General features: G+C 43.9%; 1 protein-coding gene across 2 annotated transcripts in view; it reads right to left on the reverse strand.

Moving 5' to 3' along the window:
• Positions 1-573: 573 nt before the first annotated feature.
• The window catches only part of kank3 (KN motif and ankyrin repeat domains 3), a 46,347-nt gene continuing 24,198 nt past the window's right edge, over positions 574-22,722 (reverse strand). The window contains exons 2-12 of one of the 2 annotated variants that reach the window (XM_082505200.1): positions 17,042-17,097; positions 16,425-16,509; positions 13,906-15,705; positions 9,994-10,096; positions 9,599-9,823; positions 9,369-9,459; positions 8,736-8,955; positions 6,652-6,798; positions 5,040-5,236; positions 3,437-3,538; positions 574-1,034 (exon numbers count right to left, since the gene is read on the reverse strand). In XM_082505200.1, coding sequence (XP_082361326.1) covers positions 972-1,034; positions 3,437-3,538; positions 5,040-5,236; positions 6,652-6,798; positions 8,736-8,955; positions 9,369-9,459; positions 9,599-9,823; positions 9,994-10,096; positions 13,906-15,705; positions 16,425-16,461 — 2,985 coding nt within the window. In that variant the 5' untranslated portion in view covers positions 16,462-16,509; positions 17,042-17,097 and the 3' untranslated portion in view covers positions 574-971. Of the gene's footprint in view, positions 1,035-3,436; positions 3,539-5,039; positions 5,237-6,651; positions 6,799-8,735; positions 8,956-9,368; positions 9,460-9,598; positions 9,824-9,993; positions 10,097-13,905; positions 15,706-16,424; positions 16,514-17,041; positions 17,098-22,722 lie in introns of both variants that reach the window. The other variant, XM_082505199.1, reaches the window with a different exon arrangement.

Below are 22,722 nucleotides of genomic sequence, written 5' to 3' on the forward strand. Positions count from 1 at the left end.
TCTAATTAGCAAAAGAGCTCTCATTCAGTTCTTCTGGTATTAAAAACAAAAAGATTATAGCTGCCAACTCAAACATGTGGCACTCCTTGCTTTGAAACACCAACACCCACAAACTTTTATGTAAATATGTTTATTTTAGACAATAATATATATATATATTTTTTTTTTTATAACAACATAATGCACAGACAGTTAGTGCAGACTATGACAGTTAAGGTTTACACATCAGTTAGCCAGGAAAGGAAGACCACAGAGCAACATTCATTCAGTTCAGTCACGCTGGACGATGTGACATCCATGTGATGATTTTTGATGACATTGGGGTATAACTGTACACTACGCCACTGTGTGTGCGCATGTGTATGGAAAACCAATAGATGTATTTTTTGGATGTACATTATGTGGTAATGATGTGTTGCCCTTAATAGTAAAATATTAGTGGTGTGCAAATGATAAATGTAACATCTCAAGGCATGTCATAGAGAAAATAAACATATCTTAGAGACCTAAAGTAAATAATAACCATTGAAGAATCTTATGGAAATATAATATTCTCTTAACAATATTTTGTACACTGATCAGCAACAGCATTAGTATCCCGGCTCTGACTCGTCGGAGCCTGAAAAGGGATTTCTGGCAACAGGTTTTTTTGGTTCTGTGGGTTTGTGGAGGCTGACTCCACATGTTCTTGAGCTGTGCCTCAGCAGTTTTTGTGGTGTGAGAGTCTAAATTTTGTCTATCAAGTGACATAAGCCAAATCAAAGCTGACCAGCTAAACAAAGTATATTAACTAAATAATCCAATTATTTTTCACTTCACCTGTCGGGTGTTTATGTTGTGGCTGATCAGTGTAAATGGAGGACATGGCAAACTATAAATATGCGTTTAAGTAAATTCCAGTGGAGCTTTTCACAGCTCATATCCAGTTATGTTTGCTGGTGTGTCTGCCCCAGTTAGCGGCTTTGATCGTGTCAGTCTGCAGGCCAGCACTTGTGTGGGCTCGTGGGGCTCCGTGGCTGGGCCTTTGGACTCCCCTGAAAGACAACATAAAGGACAGGGCTACATTTTAAAGGCTTGATGGTAACGATTGTATGCATTCACTTCATCGCCTTCCCAAGAAGACCATAGCTTGCATGACTGTGGTGACACCTAAAGGGGGCAGCGGTGCACCTTCATTTAGTGCAGCCCACACCCTAACTATAGCTTGGAGCACTGCAGCGGAACTGATCCTACCACCTTTAAATACAAGAGGCATCATTCACTCCAAGTTGTTTATAAGTGTGACCTAACTTTAACTAACTCGCACGCTTTATTTATTAGATTCAAAGGTGATTTTACAACCCTAATTTTAAACTTGGCCAGCTACAATGTGAAATCTTGCAATATGTGCATTAGGGACACTGTAGGTTGCATAATATAAAAATAGCTGGGAGATGGGAGCTGATAACCAAAAAGTCTCAAAGTTACAAGGCGAACACGGGGGATTGGGGTCGGCTTTGTTTTGTAAAGGAACCGCCTGGCTTCTCTTTGAAGTGCTGAATCGGTTCTGCTGACGTTGGATGACTTAATCGAATTGTACTGTACTTTACAATCAGATTTGGCAAAAGGGAAATTCTCATGATGTTTGGCCCAAATCACTGTATTATAGCGCTCCAAACATTTTGAAGAGACTTTCTTTGAAGCGGGCCCGCTCAGAAGAAATAAACATGTTGATTTGGTTAAAAATAATAGCTTTTGTCATCAGATGTAGCCATGATGTCGCATAGCCTCATTCAAAGTGTGTAAAGTTGAATTTTCTGTTTACTGCTGGTGTGATTATTAGAAAAGTGAAGCTCAGTGTTTCCCTGATGGAAAAAGAGAAACTGTTTTAAAAACTATTATAATTTTGATTCTTGAAAGTGGTCCTTCTTAGCTGATAAACTTAAGCAACAATGCGAGCATCACAACTAATTCTAGCCACCCTGTTCATATATGATGGGCCAGACTTTGTGAAGAAGGCTTGTGGCATTTTATTAGATTTTTATGCAGAAGGGCATTATTCTTGTCACAGGGTGGCATGTGACCTTTATACAAAACACACAGTGCTTGTAAATATGCTGTGTTTCTTGTGTATTGTTGCCAAGTCATTCATGAAATCGTTAAGATTTGTGAGTGAATCCTGACTTTGAAACTGCTAGTTTGGATACCTCTCCTCTAGACTAAACTTGGCCTCTGTCTGGTTTGATCCCAGGAATTGCCAAACCAGTTCAGTCCAGGCCCTTTTGGGCTCCTTTTATGGTGAACGTCCTAGGGAAATGTGTCAAATGTGGTATTAAGGAGGGGAAGTTTGGTCTGATGTTTGAAATATCTTTCCATTTTAAGTAGTTAGAGAGCAGGTACATTCTCTTAATAGAACAACATTTGTTTTTCCACTGCTAACCTATTACAGCTTTCTGCCCTATTAAAATTAGGTATAGAGCACAAGAGTGACCAAACTTTTTTTTTTTCTACTCATGTTCTCCAGTGAAGTCTGAGAAAGTCCTTCAGTAATGAATTTTACGCCTTGAATCGAGCCAACCAGCTACAAGGTGAATTGTGACCAAAAAAAAAAAGATTTGATTTGGATAAAAAGAATCAAAGATACTAAGACTGTGCACCTAATTAACATTGGAGGGACTACTCATCCCATAAAAATTAAAAATCCCAGTTTTCCACAGCAAATTACTTCCAACAATCCATCCATACTCTTTCACCTACCCTTATCAAGGTTGGGGGGGGCTGGAGCCTATTCCAGCTACCATAGGGCAAGAGGCAAGGTACAAGGTCTGACGCAGGGCTAACACAGAGACCGACCATTCACACTCACATTCACACCTTTGGACCAATTTAGAATCATCAATTAACCTAACCCTACTAACGGCATGTCTTTGGACTGTGGGAGAGTACCCAGGAAGAAACCACAGGGAAAACATGCGAACAGTGTTGTATGTGTGGTGAGTTTTATGGCTCATAATACTTATGGAGAATATGAATGGGACTTTTACTTCCTGATCATCACTGTTGCACTCTATAGCAGTGTGCAGAAGTGTTTCCTTAACTGTTACATTTACTTTGGATGTTGAGCGAGCCTTGCTTTTTGTTCTCCATTATTTTTCTTCGTTTGCGTTCGACTTTAGTTTGGCCATGAACATACGGTGCACTAATCTACTGCTGTGAAGGAGGCAAAAAAAGAAATAAAAATATTGTTCAACTGTTTAAACGCCTTTGAGTTCTGCCTCCAATACTCAGCTGTCCCTAACAATTCTTACCAGTTTAATTATTCACACAGTGTGACAAGATTATATGGCGATTATGCGGATTTTCCCCTTTAGCCTAAAATAAATCGTCTGTATTTGAGAAAGTGGAGAAGAAGGAGTCGGGAATAAACCAAAGTCCATCTTTGATAATATGAACTCACCGCAGCAGTCTGGGTCTTGGCATAGTTCATATGAGCGTAGAGTAGCACAGCTGTGTCGTTGTGGGATGCCTCCAGTGCGATGGACAGAGCATTGCTTCCATCCTGCAGACAGACAGCAAAGATGGAGAGAGACACATGAGTATCCAGGAGAGCTTTTCAACTAGAGCAGAAAGCTTTACAGTGTGAGAGCAACCATGTGATACACGTTACGCACAGTTGCTCTGTTTTCCAGTTGTTTGGACAGTTTTGTTATTTCTTTTACCATCATGCACCTTTGCTTAACCAGTTAACTATGGGACTTTTATTGCTTTATGATACGTTTGACTGTTTATAATACAGGAAGACAAAATGGTCAGTTTGGAGTTATTTGTTGGCCAAAGAATTTAAAGTACAGTGTCTTGCTACCTTCAGTCAGTGTCTGTTTGGTTTTATGATCCTTTTTAAAAACCAGTCACACTGCTGTCAGTATACTTATCCTTATTTGTGATTGGTCAGATGCTGGCAGCGCCACCGTTTTCTTTTGAACAAAGAGGGGAAAGTTGATAACTAGCTTCATGTGACCGTTTATCCTGACTGCTGATTTTGGGGTAAGTGAATCCAGATTTCGGAAGTTACCCTGGGTATGTTGAACTCGCTTCATCTCCTCAGTTCCCAGACATGTGCAGACTGGGGGATGCTGCACAGCGGTCAACGTGGCCAGGTCCCAGCTTTCATAAAATGTGCCAAGAAATTCAAAGTGAGCCAAAATATTTTCTCATTTTAGACATTTGATAGGTTTTCTAATATGAGCTTGTTAGATTTGCAAATCGTTGCTTTCCCTTTACATTTTAAACATGGTCCCAATATTTGAAAATGGGGTTTGTAGTAACAATACTGCTTAATATAACAAGTGAACTGAAAGTAAAAATGGTTCTGCAGTCGTTACTGTATCCACTCAGCCTTGCAGTCAAACTTTGTCACGCAGTTTTGTGTTTTCAGCGGAGAGGGGAGGTGGGGGCTTTTCCTTCCACCCCCTCAGTCCAGCTGTGCTGTACTGAAACACAAACCAGGAGCTGCTTGCACCAAATGGCCAACTCATTCTGGCACAGATGTTAATGCTCAAATATCTGTCTGTCTGGCTTCTCTTCAAGCATCTACAGAAATCCACTGTAAAATCACTTTAAAACATACAAGTGGGGAGAAAAGCAGGAGTGTTGAGCAGACCTTTGCTAGCGTTAGCATTTAATGCTGCCAGATTTTTGTATTTCTTTATGGGTTAAGTGGTGAAAAATGCAGAGGACCAGTGTAATGCCTGCAGGACATTGTGTCTGAAATCTGCAAGTGTGTTTTAAATTTTTTCCTCTGGGGTCCAGTCACTGCGTTTCCTCTGTACAGCATCCGTTTTAGTCTAATCTGATTGTAACACCTCAGCTTTCTAAGAAGAAATAGAGAAAAAAGGAAACTACACAGACGAGCAGTTTCCTGAGAAGAGATTAAGCCAAATCCCAGAGAAGAAAGCTCCTGGATGTTTTTTGGCAGCCATCAAACAGCTGGCTTCAGTGTTAAGCTCATGTTTCTGTCATTGCATGAGCTAGTTCAAATGCTTAAATTGTAGAAGTCTTACGTTATCCACAATGGATATGTCGCACCCGGGCTGTTCCAGGAGCAGTTTGACAATCTCAGTTCGGCCGTGCTCACTGGCACACATCAGAGCCGTCGATCCCTCATCGTCCTGCACGTTGACATCGGCTCCACACTCGAGCAGCGCCCGCACCATCTCCTGACGCCCGTGGCTGACTGCTAACATTAATGCCGTCTGGCCTGCCTGCAGAGGTAAAGAATTTTAAATGATTTGGATTAACGAGGAAGCTTCTGCCATTTAAAGCTTGAGTGTTCAGAAGACTTCAGACTGCTTTATTTTTGGATAAATGGCATTCCTGCATGGTGCACTGTTTCCTTTTACTGCTACTGCCCAAAAACAACGCTCACATTTGAGCACCGTGCACTTTTGGTCATTCACTCATTTACTACTCCTCATATAACAGACAGCTGTTTACTCAGTAGCAGGCAGTAAATTAAATTCTAGACACATAATTTGATTTTGCATCGTCACTTGCAGGTGCAGTCACACAATGCTAATTTTTGCCATCTATGAGCTGATTTTTTTTTTTTTTTAAAGGGAGGATGTCTCCCTAAAGTCCAGCTACAAGGAAAGCTGGCACAACTCAATACACACCGTACTTGAGAATCAAGACGGCAGCTTTACAATAAGTATACAAGAAAAGTCTTCTGGCTGTCTGATTAAGCACAAAACTGATCCAAAATGTAAATATAGAAAAACTGCATTGCGTGACTCGTGCTTAATTACCCACAGCAACAATAACAAGCAGCAGTAATTGGTTTTATAGACAGTGATGCTATAAATTCGGTCCTATGACTTGGCAGCGGAAAAACCCATCAGGCGCTGTGTCAAAACACATACACTACTCAGCCTGATTAGATCAGCCGGGGAATGAAGAAGACTTCAAGTCAACGGGTTCTCGTGAGTGGCTTCTGTGTCATGTTAGGCTCCACATTTGCTAAATCTAATCTGAGATATGCCCAATCACACCTCAGGTTTCCAGATTTAAATGCAGTATAGTAGTTTATTACAATAAAACAGCTCCACCTCGAAATAAACAGGGAATAAAGAAATTACAGTAGTCTAAAAACAAATTCACTCATAACATTATTTTTTATTTATTAAATGTTAATAAGCTTTATAAATCCAATTTGGCTGCTTCACGTTTGCCCTTTTTTGTATGTTTTTTTTTTATTATTATTCCAGTTTCTTGTGTTCAAATCCATCTAAACTCATTAAAACAAGCCCACAGAGCCAAGACTGCCACATTTAAATGATAACACGCTTCTGGCTGATGGAGCCGACTACACATTCACAGAAGCTCTTTGTGTGCATTTCTAGACATGTTGCGCATTCGCATTTCTCCAGGGCTGAGGTTGTTTTTATTATAAAAATAACTAGTATTGGCATGTTAAAGTCACATGAGTACTAAAACTTTCTTCCACAAATTGTTCCCATCAAATCTTGTGGAATTTCAAAATCAAACGAACAAAATAAATGAGAAATACAGGATATAAGCTACTAGCATACGAAAGAAATGGCTGCTTCCAAATATCTGCACATTCATGTGGCATGTTTGTCCACTTTAAGAGCTGGATGATGAACTGCTGATGACTTGCCTGGCTGGCCTTGGCGTTGACATTACCCTGACTGAAGAGCTTCTTGACCACAACCATGTCCTCCTCCTTCTTCACAGTTGACAGAGCAGCCAACATGATGGCTGTGTAGCCCGCCTTGTTCTGCTTATCCACAGAGCACACACCTGTAGGAGATATGCTTATCACTTATTGAAGCGTAAGGACAGGACCGTCAGCAGGTATTAGGTTAGTTGACCAGTGAATAACACTGAAATGCCAATGAAAATGCTGTCACTATGTAAATAGTGTATAAAAAGTAACAATATATTCCAAAGATGGCGCTTTAAATACATTTGTTGCTCATGACTGAGTAAAAACGAGTTTTGCTGTGGTGGTATTCTGATTATCGTTTCTTTAAAAAGATATCATCAGATTAGGAAAAGCATAATATGTTCAACTTATATTTCGATCATGTATATCAGCACTTTGGCTGAGACTTTATGTCTTTTAAATGTGCTATATAAATAAAGATGACTTGACTTGACTATATACACATGGTGAAAGTCTTTAAAAAAAATTAGGTGTGTGCAAGTAACCAACTTTGTGATCACAATAACTCAGAACAAGAACGAGACAACATAGGATTTTCAAATTGATACCACAGGTCCATCTATTAGGAGGCTGTCAACTGTCAGTATTATTTATTTATTGATACTCTTGGCTCTGCATGATTATGTAGAGATGGTATATTCTTAAGAGGGTCAACTCTGGCTGCGCGCACAGCAAACCCACCCTCTTGCTGTTTAATTCAGTTCTGTTTTATTTATACAGCGCCAAATCACAACAACAGTCAACTCAAGGCGCTTTATATTGTAAGGTAGACCCTACAATAATACATACAGAGAAAACCCAACAATCATATGACCCCCTATGAGCAAGCACTTTGGCGACAGTTGGAAAAACTCCCTTTTAACAGGAAGAAACCTCCGGCAGAACCAGGCTCAGGGAGGGGCCAGTTGGAGTCGCAGCAGATGGCTGCCCCTCCCTGAGCCTGGGAGGCCGTCACTCCCAGGCTCAGGGTCGGCCAGATGGCTACAGCCAGATGGCTCCAGATGTTCAAGGTTGCTCCAGATGATTGGCTGGTCCTTGCAAACAGAAGGTTTGCAAGGACCAGCCAATCATAAGCAAGCGCGTTGTAAAGGAAGCTCGCCTTCAAGCGAGAAGAGTTGAACACTTGCAGTGCACACGCCATCAGTTTGAGTTATACATTGGATGATCTGAAGGGCTGTCCCTAAGGTTCAGTATAACATTTACAACTATTTTGAGATATGAATCATGCAAAGCTACTCTAGCGCAATAAACACAAGGAGCTAGAAATGAGCGTTACCGTCCATTTTAAATTCCCCTTTATATCTGCCTCAAACATTCATTATTTTAAATGTATACACAGCCCCACAGTGCAAACAAGAAAGTTCTCCTTGACTGTTAGTTTATTAAACAAAAGGATAAATGGTAAATGGTAAATAGCCTGTATTTATATAGCGCTTTTACTAGTCCCTAAGGACCCCAAAGCGCTTTACATATCCAGTCATCCACCCATTCATACACCCATTCACACACTGGTGATGGCAAGCTACATTGTAGCCACCCTGGGGCGCACTGACAGAGGCGAGGCTGCCGGACACTGGCGCCACCGGGCCCTCTGACCACCACCAGTAGGCAACGGGTGAAGTGTCTTGCCCAAGGACACAACGACCGAGACTGTCCGAGCCGGGGCTCGAACCGGCAACCTTCCGATTACAAGGCGAACTCCTAACTCTTGAGCCACGATCGCCCCTAATAGTGCTACACTCACTGAAAAAGCAGGTTTCAGTTCATTGTTTACTTCCTGTGGCTGCACATTAAGTGTGTGCTGTTTTTTGTTTTTCTTCCCATGAGGCATGGTGATAAGGTCGACAGGAATTATAAACTCCAAAAACCAAAAACGGCTGATCCTGCCTAGCATAAAGTGGACACAGAACCACATGTTGCCTGATCTTATCAAACCTCAAATCAAGATAGTAACAGTGCGCAAACATTAAATTCAAGTCAGGATTATCCTTCTCTGAAAGCTACTGCTAACCTGTGTCCAGCAGCAGCTCCACCACACCAAAGTTAGAGTGAGAGACGCTGTAGTGAAGAGCTGTATTCCCATTGCCATCTGTCATGTTGACTACGTGCTCCAGCAGCATTGATGACACCTCGGAGAACGCCATCAGGTAGTCAGAGACCCGCGGCGGCTGAGCCATCTTCGCGCTGGAGATACGAAACCACTCAAGTTGGACAGTGTGTGTGCTGGAGAGCTGGAGGTGAGGACGGGAAGTGATATATACTTATAAACTGCAGACAAGTGCCTGAAGTAGATCGGCATACAGCATAGACACAAGTAAAACTGCTTTTGTCTCAAGTTTTTAGTAGCCAGTTAGACCCAGTGAATGAGTTTTTCTTTACATGATGGCTGTTTTTCTACAAGGCACACTTTAGCAGTGATGAGGTTAACAGTTTACCCCCCAGAGTTCCTACCAGGCAGTCATGAATCACTAATTCAAGAGACATTTGGCACTTTCTCAGAATATTTTTGCTATATAATCAAGAGAAGGAGCAAAAAGTTTGATTTTAAACACTTTTGCATGATTAAATATTGCCTCACTGCAGGCGAAAGCGTTACGTGTGTCCCCTGGAGGTAAAATTGAAAAAGAGGAAAGCAGGGACGCACCACTTCCTTACTCTTCAGTGTTTTGAGGTCATCGTTTAGGTGGTTCTTCAGAATGAGACAGGCTTCTCGCATTTTTGAGCTCAACTCAAATCTGTGACAAAGCAGACAAATGTGTGAAGTTGAAACACAGAAATAAAATCGCATTTAGAGGATAAGGCCTTTTGTTCCCTCCATAGATTACACTCTAAGTCAACAAAACTACATTTACTTTCATTTTCATAACAACCCACTTTTCTTTCACACCATCAGATGAATAATTTGCAGCTCTCAGCATTTCCTCATCAGTGTCACTCTCATCCAGGTTAACGTTTCTCTCCTCCTCTGACGTTTCTTCCTCCAAAGCTGCCTCATCTTCTTCAGTGCTGTCCAAGCACTCGCCTTCGACACTTTCTCCAGAAGAACTCCCATCTTCCTCCTCTTCTTCCTCCTCTTCTTCACTGGATGTTGATTCATACCTGGAAGAGCCAAATATCTCAAAAATCTCATCTCTGGCTTTTTATTTCTCATTTGTTAAACCTGTCACCTGGTCAAAGTGTCATTTCCCTCCTCGAGACTACTTGTCGCCACTTATTTTACTTTTGCAGAGGTAAAAATAAAAATTTGGTTTCACATTACAGTAACTCACCCTCCATTTAGAATACCAACAAACTGCAGGCTCTTCTTGCTGCTGCTGCGATTCTCCCCTGCGTTATTCCCGTCTTTCCTCTTCATGATTGATTTCAGCAAACCTGTTGCCATAAAAGAGGGGGGAAAAATAGTGAAAATGCTTGTGCATGAGCAGAACGTGTCTCACACACAAGCAGAAGGTTCAATGAGAGATGCAGGCAGCACAGTTAGGCTGCAGTCAATCAGCATTAGTGATGACAACCAATCCACAGATGAGCCATTCAGTTCAGTACTACATAGGGTTGCCAACTCCCTGAAAAATAAATAAGGGACACCTCGTGGCCAGGGCCGGGCAACCCAGTTGTCTTCACCCTTCCCAGTGTGGTAGCTCTTTTTTTGTGTGTGAAATTATTTTTTAACCATTTGACTTGAACTTGATTTAAGCAGATGCATATTCTTTGTGATATGACCATATGGGAAACAAATAATCATTTAGCCATTTATTTTTAGCTCACAATGACAACATTAACACAGTAAAACAGGTCTCTTTCTTAAACAGAAGCCTGTCATGCTTAACTTTTGAGAATATAAGTAAATCTTTCTTTAAAAGAACTCTGTCCTACTTAACTTAAAATTATATAAATTAATAGAAAGCAATAGAACGAAAAATATTCTTGTAACAGTGCACATTTAGTGCATTTAGTACAGTTGGCTTCAGTTGAGGTATTATTTCAGCTTTTCTAAAGCTAATCAGCTGCTCCTGTTTGTAAACCCACTTGTTCCCATGATTACGCATCATAACTCATCATCATTATTCATCTATGTATTACTTTTATGTATTAGTCATCTATTTGTTGTAATCATCTATCCTTGCAGTTGTTTATTACACAAAATAAGTTATATTATCACACTTCTGGCCACATAGCGCTGATATTCACTGCACATGCCCATATTAACCTTAACCAGAGGGTTTAAAAAAAACAAACCAGTGTTTACATACCATATCTGCTTCTGCCGTGGCCTGGCGGACAAAAAATTGGTAAAGGGTTCCCCGAGCTTTCACGCCCCTCATGTTCTTCATGTGCCCACCAATAGAAGCATGCCTATGGAAAAAGTGCGCCAGCACACAGTGCAGTGCGCTTTATAGTGCACTTTTCCAGCCAGGTGTTTTCCTTTTCCCATTCCTCCCTGTACTTTTGCAGCCTTTTTTTTTTCTTTCTCTGAGCGAACAAACATTGCTGCTCTAATGCTGGGCTCACACTGTGCGATTTTTGGCCCATTTTGAGCCGATTTTTGAGTCGTGCGACCGATTTGGTGATCAGCCCGATTTTGGCCTTCATCGTGCATCGTGTAGTATACGTGGGGTAACGAGAAGCGATTAACACCTCACGACCAGCTCCCGATCATCAATCGCTCGTGAGGGTGTCACCGCAGCTGCTCACGCGCAAACACGTAAACGTCGGTGAAAAAGACGGAGCAGCACAGCTGTGCAGCGTGTGATCTGGACACAAGCGATGGAGGCACAACTTGTAGAACTTTGGAAAGCTCATCCGAGCCTTTTCGATGTGGCATCACAAAATTATCACGACCACAACAACCGTGAAAATAGTTGGATTTACACTGTTGCTCAATCACAGCTGCCTGATCATGTTTTTCATTAGCAATTTAGCAAAGTTGATGTGGTGGTGTGTCTGTGTGAGTGAAAGACAGAGAGAGCGAGCGACAGATTTTCTGTTATAACCTTCATTTTATGGACGCACAGTGTGCCGTCCGAGACTTGCACCGCAGTGTCGGCGTTTGTTTCCCTGTTGGCCATGCTTGTTGTTGTGGTCATCTGTTGTCTTCCGGTATTTTCTCCGTAAGCGACCTTTCCTCAACCAATGAGATGAGCGGTAATCTGACTTGTCATACTCGAATTGTCATAAGTGTGCTGTCAGCTCATTGGTCACAAAGCAGGAGAGGGGCTGGGAATTATGTTTTCAAACAAAGTGTTAATTCCATAAACATTTATAGACTACTTTTGATTCTCACTGTATTACGGGACAAAGTGCGTCCCTTATTAGCTCAATACGGGACGTGTACTTTTGTTTCGAAATACGGGACGATTCCGTTTTTTAAGGGACGGTTGGCAACCCTACATAGGACACACTTGCTACATGCAACATACCGATAGTGAGAGCGAGAGAAGGCGCTCTGTTGTCAGTGCTCAGCTAAATTGCTAATGAAAAACATGATCAGGCAGCTGTGATTGAGCAGCAGTGTAAATCCAACTATTTTCACGGTTGTTGTGGTCGTGATAATTTTGTGATGCCACATCGAAAAGGCTCGGATGAGCTTTCCAAAGTTCTACAAGTTGTGCCTCCATCGCTTGTGTCCAGATCACACGCTGCACAGCTGTGCTGCTCCGTCTTTTTCACCGACGTTTACGTGTTTGCGCGTGAGCAGCTGCGGTGACACCCTCACGAGCGATTGATGATCGGGAGCTGGTCGTGAGGTGTTAATCGCTTCTCGTTACCCCATGTATACTACACGATGCACGATGAAGGCCAAAATCGGGCTGATCACCAAATCGGTCGCACGACTCAAAAATCGGCTCAAAATGGGCCAAAAATCGCACAGTGTGAGCCCAGCATTAGAGCAGCAATGTTTGTTCGCTCAGAGAAAGAAAAAAAAAAAAGGCTGCAAAAGTACAGGGAGGAATGGGAAAAGGAAAACACCTGGCTGGAAAAGTGCACTATAAAGCGCACTGCACTGTGTGCTGGCGCACCTTTTCCATAGGCATGCTTCTATTGGTGGGCACATGAAGAACATGAGGGGCGTGAAAGCTCGGGGAACCCTTTACCAATTTTTTGTCCGCCAGGCCACGGCAGAAGCAGATATGGTATGTAAACACTGGTTTGTTTTTTTTAAACCCTCTGGTTAAGGTTAATATGGGCATGTGCAGTGAATATCAGGGCTATGTGGCCAGAAGTGTGATAATATAACTTATTTTGTGTAATAAACAACTGCAAGGATAGATGATTACAACAAATAGATGACTAATACATAAAAGTAATACATAGATGAATAATGATGATGAGTTAAGATGCGTAATCATGGGAACAAGTGGGTTTACAAACAGGAGCAGCTGATTAGCTTTAGAAAAGCTGAAATAATACCTCAACTGAAGCCAACTGTACTAAATGCACTAAATGTGCACTGTTACAAGAATATTTTTCGTTCTATTGCTTTCTATTAATTTATATAATTTTAAGTTAAGTAGGACAGAGTTCTTTTAAAGAAAGATTTACTTATATTCTCAAAAGTTAAGCATGACAGGCTTCTGTTTAAGAAAGAGACCTGTTTTACTGTGTTAATGTTGTCATTGTGAGCTAAAAATAAATGGCTAAATGATCATTTGTTTCCCATATGGTCATATCACAAAGAATATGCATCTGCTTAAATCAAGTTCAAGTCAAATGGTTAAAAAATAATTTCACACACAAAAAAAGAGCTACCACACTGGGAAGGGTGAAGACAACTGGGTTGCCCGGCCCTGGCCACGAGGTGTCCCTTATTTATTTTTCAGGGAGTTGGCAACCCTAGTCCTATGATCTTGTGTCGACTTTCAACTAAAAGAATTTAGATGCCTAAATTATGACTTAAACTAAAATCAAAATTAATACTGCTAATGGGAATTTATTATTTTTGTTACTTATTATCTTATTAAATAATTCGTAATGCTGAGCCTGACATTGCCTTGCACATAAATGATTCAGCCTCGTTCTAACAGTGATAATTACAGGTCATTACTGCATCACTGGGTTTAAGTTAGGATGTCTGGATCGAATCAGAACTGGGCAAAGTTGGATCCATGCATCCTTAATGTTAACTGCAAGCCAATATTTGACCCCAGCTCATAAAATCAGCAGCAAAGCCAAACAGTACTTACCTGTCTTGGTGCTGCTGGCTGCAGTCTTCTCTTTTTCATCTCCTCCTTCATTCTTAACCTTTCCAACTACTTCTTCTTCTTCTGGTGAGACCTTGTATTCAGCAATAGTCAGCTGTCTCCTCTTTGGTACAGTAACTTTTTGCTCTTCAGTCTTTTCCTCGCTTAAGTTCTCCCATTGACACCCGGTGCTAACGAGTACAACCGGAGCAGCCGGAGCTCGTTCTTCTAGTGTCTCTAATGCATCGGTCTGAGTGCTTTGTTCACTTTGATCTGACTCTGCGTCTTCACCTACACATGCATCGGCCACCTCCGGATGACAAGAAACTGCAGTGTGCTTTAATGCAGAAGTTAGCGTTTCTACTTGGGCATTTGTCATGACAGGTTTGGCAAGAACCCCCTTCTCAAATGTGATTTTGGAGATGTTTTCCTCCATCTTCGCTCTAAGAACTCCAAGGTCTTTATCTGCAACACTCAACCGATCCTCTAGAGCCACAATGGACTCTTGTTGGAATTTAATGGTGTCCTGTAAGGTGTCTATCTCCCGCTGTGCTTCTGTGGTCAGGCCAAGCAGTGACTCCATGACCCAAACCTCAGCCTCTTCTGTCTCCACTCTGGTTTGTATTCCCTCCTCCTGAACCAGGGGGGGTTCTGTTTCTGTGCATTTCTCACAAACATTCACTCTGGTGCCCTCACATGCATCTTTTACACCATCTCTGTAGTATAAAACAACTGAGGCCATCGGCATGTCGTCCCCTACAGCCACTGACTTCTTCTGAATGACTGTTTTTTCAGGGGCGTTTACTAAAGTCTTACTTGACAGTTTCAGGGGTTTGTCCTCTTTCCCTTCAAACTTTTCTGTCAGCCTTTTCAGCTCACCAGATTTTACAAAGCCTTTGTGTCCAGTCGAGGTCGGTGAAGTCAATCGACTGTGTTCAGTTTGGAGGATCTCTACGGTTTGGGTGGATGTCTCTGTAAACTGTTGCTTCTGTTGGGCCAAGTCCATGGCTGCCTTCTTCTCCTGCAGGGCTAACAAGAGCATATCTTTCTCTGCACGAAGCTTGGCCACTTCTTTCTCAAGTGCAGGAACACCTTTTACCCTTTCTTCCATCTCCTTCAGCTGCTTCAAGGCTGTTGCCATTTGCTCTCTAACTGTTTGCAGTTGGCTGGGTGGGATTGGGGTCACAGTGGTGCCAGCAGCTGGAGTGCTGCGCCCAGAGGTCTGAGGACTGGGTTTGGTCCAACTACTTTGCAGAGACTGCATGGCTGGAGAGGGTAAGAGCAGTTTGGGAGGATCTGCAAGCTGGAAGCGGGCGCCATTTTGGTTCTGGTGGGTTTGTTCCTGCTGTAGCCTCCGGCTGGTTTCCAGGAGAGTCCGCTCAACTCTGGGGTTACGTTGTGGTGGAGGCGGTGGCACTTTTGCCCCAGCAGATAGCGGAGGAACGTTGAGAAAAGTTACAGGGGAAAGGGAGACTGTCTCGCAGGGAGCTGACCCAAGTCTGTTACGAGGCGGTGGTGGTGGTGGAGCTCTGCCATCTTCGCTGACCGGGGATGAGAGCGACTCAGTGGACGTCCAGCCACTGGTACGCCCCCCCACACCCGGACTCCTCTGGGAGAGTTTTAGCCCCCGACCAGAGCGTCGAGAACTGATGGGTGCACGACGGAGGTTGTGCCCACTTTCTATCTCTTCTACATATTTAAGAAAGTCTAGATCCAGCTGAAATCCATACGGAGTCTGGACAGAGTAAGAAGCTTGCTGATCTGCTTCCTCTTGACTGGGGTAATGGAAAGGCGAGCCTAGATCTGAAAGGGGAAAGACATGTTATGGACAACACGTGATCGGTACTTAAGAAATTCCAGAGGGCATCTCTATAAACAGAAGTTACATTTGATTTCAGTGAGACCTGGCAATGAGTTGAATTGCGTTTCCTTTTTAAACATGTGCATGTGTTTATTTCCTTTGTCTATATCCGTCTTTGCCAGCTGCTTCCTCACCGACTTCCTTATCATCCTGGTATGCATGATCAACAGTTATATAAACAAACCAGGAGTGTGATTGTAAAGCACTGTGTCATCATATAACTAACAGATTTAAAACCCCTCAGGCTATCATCAAAATATTACACCTTTACAGGAAACAAAAGGCACTCCTGTTGTATTTGCCAAAAAGAAAAAAAAAAGAAAGAAAAGGAGAAAAAAAAGCCATGTCTAATTTTTTGGCTTCAGCATTGGCAAAGGTTAACACTTTCAGCGTTATTTCATTATCAACTGTAGTTGATTTAGGTGTCTTAAAGATGGATCAAACTCAGATACTCTGATATCATCTTAATTATCTAAAAGTGGTTAGTTCATCACCGTCCTGTCAGGTCAAAACAAATTACTTGATACATTTCTAAAACTACATGTTGCAAACCCCAAACCTCATCTCTAGGCGTAACGAACAGAAATATTCAGGACACACAATTACATTTGACAGTAAGCTTTAATTTCAATAACAGAGACTTCTTTATGGAGTTTCTTACCAGGCAGCTTTGGGTTAACTTGCACAGACTGAGTCATTTTTCAGGACGAGGACCTTTCAGCACGCACACAGCTTTGAATCAACACCTGGCTTAAAGAAAAAACAGATCAACATGAATGCATTTGTTATAGGTGACCTTGAACCAAGACCAGTGGAAATAAAGGAAGCTATAAAGTATTGCAGAAGTAAGTTTCTGCAAGTAGAATTTAGACTTTCCCATGTTTTGTTTTTTTTCTTAATTGGTAAAATTTTTAGACCAAGCGCAGAGGATCGTCTTTTATGAGTTGTAAGAACGTGTAACAACCTGTGACTGAATTCAAAAGATTGCGAATCCCCGTCTTTCACTTTAACTAATTCAGTTAAACCCATCTCGTAGTTAGTTGCTGTTAGTCAGCCTTTTTAAGAGAGGTTTCTTTGTTTAGCCACAGTAGCTGTCTCTGCTGTTACTAACTGATTCTTCCTCGGGAAATATAAAATGCTTCCTGTGCTGCAGAAAAGCTCCTAGGTCCAAACAGCATGTGGAAAACTCTGAATTTTGGACACCAATTACAAAGGAAAAACGTAAAAGTGAAGCTTAAAACAGTGTGTTAAAGAGGTTAATCTCTGTCAGCCACTCACTGATTAATTCATGCAGCTGGAGCTCAGGTCGTTCGTCCTCCCTGCTTCACACAGCCCTGTGAGACAGACATCAATTATCATCATAAACAACTTCTGTCACAACAGAGGAGAACTGAATAAACTGATGAGTCAACATTTCTGTATCAGTTTGCTGAAGATGAAAATGATGTGAATCATCACATCTGGCTTTTACAGTGACCAAATGCCACACACAACCTTCAGTGAGAGCATACTGGGAAAAATGGTGGGTCAATACCGAGGAAGCTGTTCTACAGCTTTGTCTTTTTTCCTGTTAATCTACCACACAAACACTGCTATGATACAGATCAGAATGCACTCTCTCGCAGGTATTTTCTTTTTGGTTTGTTTTTGGGCATTTCAACCTTTCTTGCTGAATAGGACAGTGAAGCAGACAGGAAAGGAGACAGAAAGAGCAGGAATGCCATACAGGAAGTGGATTTTTTGTTTTCAAGCCTCGAGTTGTTTGGCTCACTCTGTCACTACAATGCTACAGGATGTTGCTACTTCCCACCAATAAATAGTCAAGGCAAAAAGAAAAACGTTCATTTCAAACAAAGAGATAATTAGTGATGCAATAAGAATTTGCATTGCAGAAAGAGTTCGCTTTTAGACTAGAAACCGGCTAAGCTCACCACCAACTGATGCGCACAGAAATGAGAGATTTTACACAAAACAATAAACTATTATAAAATTCAAAAGTTGTTCTGTGGAGAAAGCCAACTCTGATTACAGTCTGATGAGTTAATGTCAAACAGTTGAGGCCGGCATTGAGTCCATGTCTACGATTGTTTTTTAATACACCAACATGTCCCCTCACTTCCTTCACTTGCATCTCTTTGTTCGTTCATGAATTTTATTTATCCATCCATTTAGTTGTTTTTTTTTTTTTTTTAATTGTTGATCAGTTAGCAGTGTTTCTGCCATATAAATGAAATGAAATCAAAGCTGGGAGCCTTCACACTGGTATGAAAATGTCAAAGTTTGTTGCCCATCATTCATACATAGATGGATTACAATCACTAATAGCCTGGTGAAAGTTTTACATATAACGCTGTTAGATTAGTAAGTTAATAATTACCAATGGCTGTATTACTGTTATTACTTTTAATATTTACTTTTTTTTTTTTAAACCTAATGCATCGGTGTATACGTTGCTTCTCAGACCATTTACCTACTTGCATCGTTATTACCTACAACATGTTGCACTAAATTGGCCTGCCCAATCTACAGTGTTAAATTTACACCAATCAGATGATCCATTATATTGCATCTCACTGTGCTACTGCATGAATAAACTATGACATGTTGAGGTAGGGACATGGAATGTCACCTCTCTGGTGGGGAAGGAGCCTGAGTTAGTGCGTGAGGTTGAGAGGTACCGGCTAGATATAGTCGGGCTCACCTCTACACATGGCTTGGGCTCTGGAACCAGTCTCCTGGAGAGGGGCTGGACTCTGTCTCAGTCTGGAGTTGCCCTTGGTGAGAGGCGGCGGGCTGGGGTGGGTATCCTAATATCCCCTCGGCTTGCTGCCGGTACGTTGGGGTTTTTCCCGGTGGACGAGAGGGTTTGTTCCCTGCGCCTTAGGGTCGGGGAACGGGCCCTGACTGTCATCTGCGCTTATGCGCCGAGTGGCAGTTCAGAGTACCCAGCCTTCTTAGAGTCCCTGGGGGGGGGGGTGCTGGAGGGTGCTCCACCTGGAGACTCTGTTGTCCTGCTGGGAGACTTCAATGCTCACGTGGGTAACGACAGCGAGACCTGGAGGGGCGTGATTGGGAGGAACGGCCTCCCTGATCTGAACCCGAGCGGTGCTCTGTTATTGGACTTCTGTGCTAATCACAGTTTGGCCATAACGAACACCCTGTTCGAACATAAGAGTGTCCATAAGTGCACGTGGCACCAGGACGCTCTAGGCCGTAGGTCGATGATTGATTTTGTAATCGTATCAGCAGACCTGCGACCATATGTTCTGGACACTCGGGTAAAGAGAGGGGCTGAGCTATCAACTGATCACCACCTGGTGGTGAGTTGGATCAGGTGGCGGGGGAAGACGCTGGACAGACCTGGTGCACCTAAACGCGTAGTGAGGGTGTGCTGGGAACGTCTAGCAGAGGCCCCAGTCCGCGAGATCTTCAACGCACACCTCCGGCAGAGCTTCAACAGCATTCCGAGGGAGACTGGGGACATTGAGTCCGAATGGACCATGTTCAGCGTCTCCATTGCCAAAGCTGCTGCATTGAGCTGCGGCCGCAAGGTGGTTGGTGCCTGCCGTGGTGGTAATCCCCGAACCAAATGGTGGACACCAGAGGTGAAGGGAGCCACTAGGCTGAAGAAGGAGTCCTATCGGGCTTGGTTAGCCTGTGGGACTCCGGAGGCAGCCGACAGGTATCGACAGGCCAAGAGGAATGCGGCTCGGGCAGTGGCTGAAGCAAAAACTCGGGTGTGGGAGGAGTTCGGAGAGGCCATGGAAAAAGACTTTCGGACTGCCTCGAAGAGATTCTGGCAAACCGTCAGACGTCTCAGGAGGGGAAAGCGGTGTTCTACCTGCACTGTGTATAGTGCTGGCGGAGCGCTGCTGACGTCGACTGAGAAAATTGTCAAGCGGTGGAAGGAATACTTCGAGGACCTCCTTAATCCCACTGACACGTCTTCCGAGGAGGAAGCAGAGTCTGGGGATGAGGGGAATGACCCGCCAATTTCCGGGGGCGAGGTCACTGAGGCAGTTAAACAACTCCTTGGTGGCAGAGCCCCTGGTGTTGATGAGGTCCGCCCCGAGTTCCTGAAGGCTCTGGACGTTGTAGGGCTGTCCTGGTTGACACGCCTCTGCAATGTTGCGTGGAGATCAGGGGCAGTACCTGTGGACTGGCAGACCGGGGTGGTGGTCCCCATCTTTAAGAAAGGGGACCGGAGGGTGTGTTCCAACTACAGGGGGATCACACTCCTCAGCCTCCCTGGGAAAGTCTATGCCAGGGTGCTGGAAAGGAGAGTTCGTCCGTTAGTCGAACCTCGGATACAGGAGGAACAATGCGGTTTTCGTCCTGGTCGCGGAACACTGGACCAGCTCTTTATCCTCTCCAGGATACTTGAGGGTGCATGGGAGTTTGCCCAACCAGTCTACATGTGTTTTGTGGACTTGGAGAAGGCATTCGACCGTGTCCCTCGGGGTGTCCTGTGGGAGGTGTTGCGGGAATATGGGGAGTCTGGCCCATTGCTACGGGCCATTCGATCCCTATACAACCGTTGCAAGAGCTTGGTTCGCATTGCCGGCAATAAGTCGGACTCGTTCCCGGTGGGTGATGGGCTCCGCCAGGGCTGCCCTTTGTCTCCGGTTCTGTTCATAATTTTTATGGACAGGATTTCTAGGCGCAGCCAAGTGGCGGAGGGCTTTCGCTTTGGTGGCCTCAGAATCTCATCTCTGATTTTTGCAGATGATGTGGTTCTGTTGGCTTCATCGGGTGAGGGCCTCCAGCTCGCACTGGAACGGTTCGCAGCCGAGTGTGAAGCAGCGGGAATGAGGATCAGCACCTCCAAATCTGAGGCCATGGTTCTCAGCCGGAAAAGGGTGGAGTGCCCACTCCGGGTCGGGAATGAGTTCCTGCCCCAAGTGGAGGAGTTCAAGTATCTCGGGGTCTTGTTCGCGAGTGATGGGAGAAGGGAGCCGGAGATCGACAGACGGATTGGGGCTGCAGCTGCAGTAATGCGGACGCTGCACCGGTCCGTCGTGGTGAAGAGGGAGCTGAGTGTAAAAGCGAAGCTCTCAATTTACCGGTCGATCTACGTCCCTACCCTCACCTATGGCCACGAGCTGTGGGTAGTGACCGAAAGAACGAGATCGCGGATACAAGCGGCAGAAATGAGCTTCCTCCGAAGGGTGGCTGGCCTCTCCCTTAGAGATAGGGTGAGAAGTTCGGCCATCCGGGAGGGGCTCAGAGTAGAGCAGCTGCTGCTCCACATCGAAAGGAGCCAGCTGAGGTGGTACGGGCATCTGACAAGGATGCCCCCTGGGCGCCTCCTGGGTGAGGTGTTCCAGGCATGTCCCACCGGGAGGAGGCCCCGGGGCAGACCCAGGACACGCTGGAGAGATTATATCTCTCGGCTGGCCTGGGAACGCCTTGGTATTCCCCCGGATAAGCTGGAGGAGGTGGCTGGGGAGAGGGAGGTCTGGGCCTCTTTGCTTAGGCTGCTGCCCCCGCGACCCGGCCCCGGACAAAGCGGATGAGGATGGATGGATGGATGGATGTTGAGGCGCAGCATATACATAAAAACACATCAAAAGACGTGCACATTGGATACACCTTTGCTTCCTCGCTCTTAGAGAAGTGAGAAGTAAGTCATGTAATCCCACTTTGTCACAGTGTTTATGTCTAACGGCACTGACGCACATGCCACTATCACAGGTGATAGTGGCTGGCGTCTGAGATGGTCAGTGTTACTGGCACAAACCTTGTTTTGGTGTGTTTCAGATTTAAAGCAAAGACTGGATACAGGAAGTTGAATACAGCAACCTGACCCACACACACAATCAAAACTTTAGAATACACGTAGTCATTCATTTAGTTTACAACACACACTGTTGTAGCCATGCACAAACACACACACACAGATGTTTTTCAGTAGCCTCAAGCACATTCCTAACACACGCTGTTGAAGCACGCCAGTCGTCCTTCTAGCTGGCAGACTGCTGATAACCTATAAACACACACACACACACATCATCTGACAGCTCAGACTATAACACACACACACGCACACACACACATACACCTTTTACTGTCAAAGAAAAGCCCGTAAACATTCACACAGGCTGCTGACTAACTATTCCAAATCTTGTCAGAGGTTGTTGTCTCGGACTTGATAGTAAGAACCTTCAGTGCAAAGAGAAGAAAGAATGCAGTACTGATAAACGTTTCATATCACCCACTGCTTTGGGTCCTGTACTACAAAGCAAGTTCAACATACCCGGGATATCTTTTTTTTTTTTCCCTTATCAGGCTTCACTTTCCCCAACATCCACAATCAGGCTAAGCGGTCACACGAAAGCGGTTATCAATAGTTAACCCAGGGTTTGTTAATCTAGCTGCAAGCTCATTGCCATGAAAGAAATTTGGCATTGGCATCTGACCAGTCACAAACATGGACAGGTCTACCAGCAGCACGTCAGCATTGGCTCAACGCAGCCCGCCACTCCTGTAATTGGCCTGTTCAGCACCACCAATTCCTCCTGGGAATTCCTGGAAACCCGCAGTTTTTGAATCTGTCAGTGAGATCATTTATCAGCAAACATCGCCTCAGTGTAAGGCATATAATGCATTTAAACTAACCGCATGGTTATGAACATGTACAATATACGTGGGCAATGACGCTGGTCACTTACGAAGGTTAGTTCATAGACTGTACAGAGGTTACAGACCCGCCGTAGACAAGTATGAACAAATTTCCTGTTTGAGGTTCATAAATACAACAGAGTACATATTGACAATAAACACCACTGCACTCTACACTCTGTTTTCTGAAGCAGCTGACGTCTTAACATCTGTCAGACAATGTTCAAGATTCTCTGAGAGTCTGTTGTGGCAGGTTGAGGGTCGCAGATGCCAACAGACTCAAACTGTGGCGATGGAGCTGGACTCCCTTGAGATGATGTCAGAGAGGTGGATGTTGT

The sequence above is a fragment of the Aulonocara stuartgranti genome, assembly GCF_965226115.1.
Source record: "Aulonocara stuartgranti genome assembly, chromosome: 15".
NCBI lineage: Eukaryota > Metazoa > Chordata > Actinopteri > Cichliformes > Cichlidae > Aulonocara > Aulonocara stuartgranti.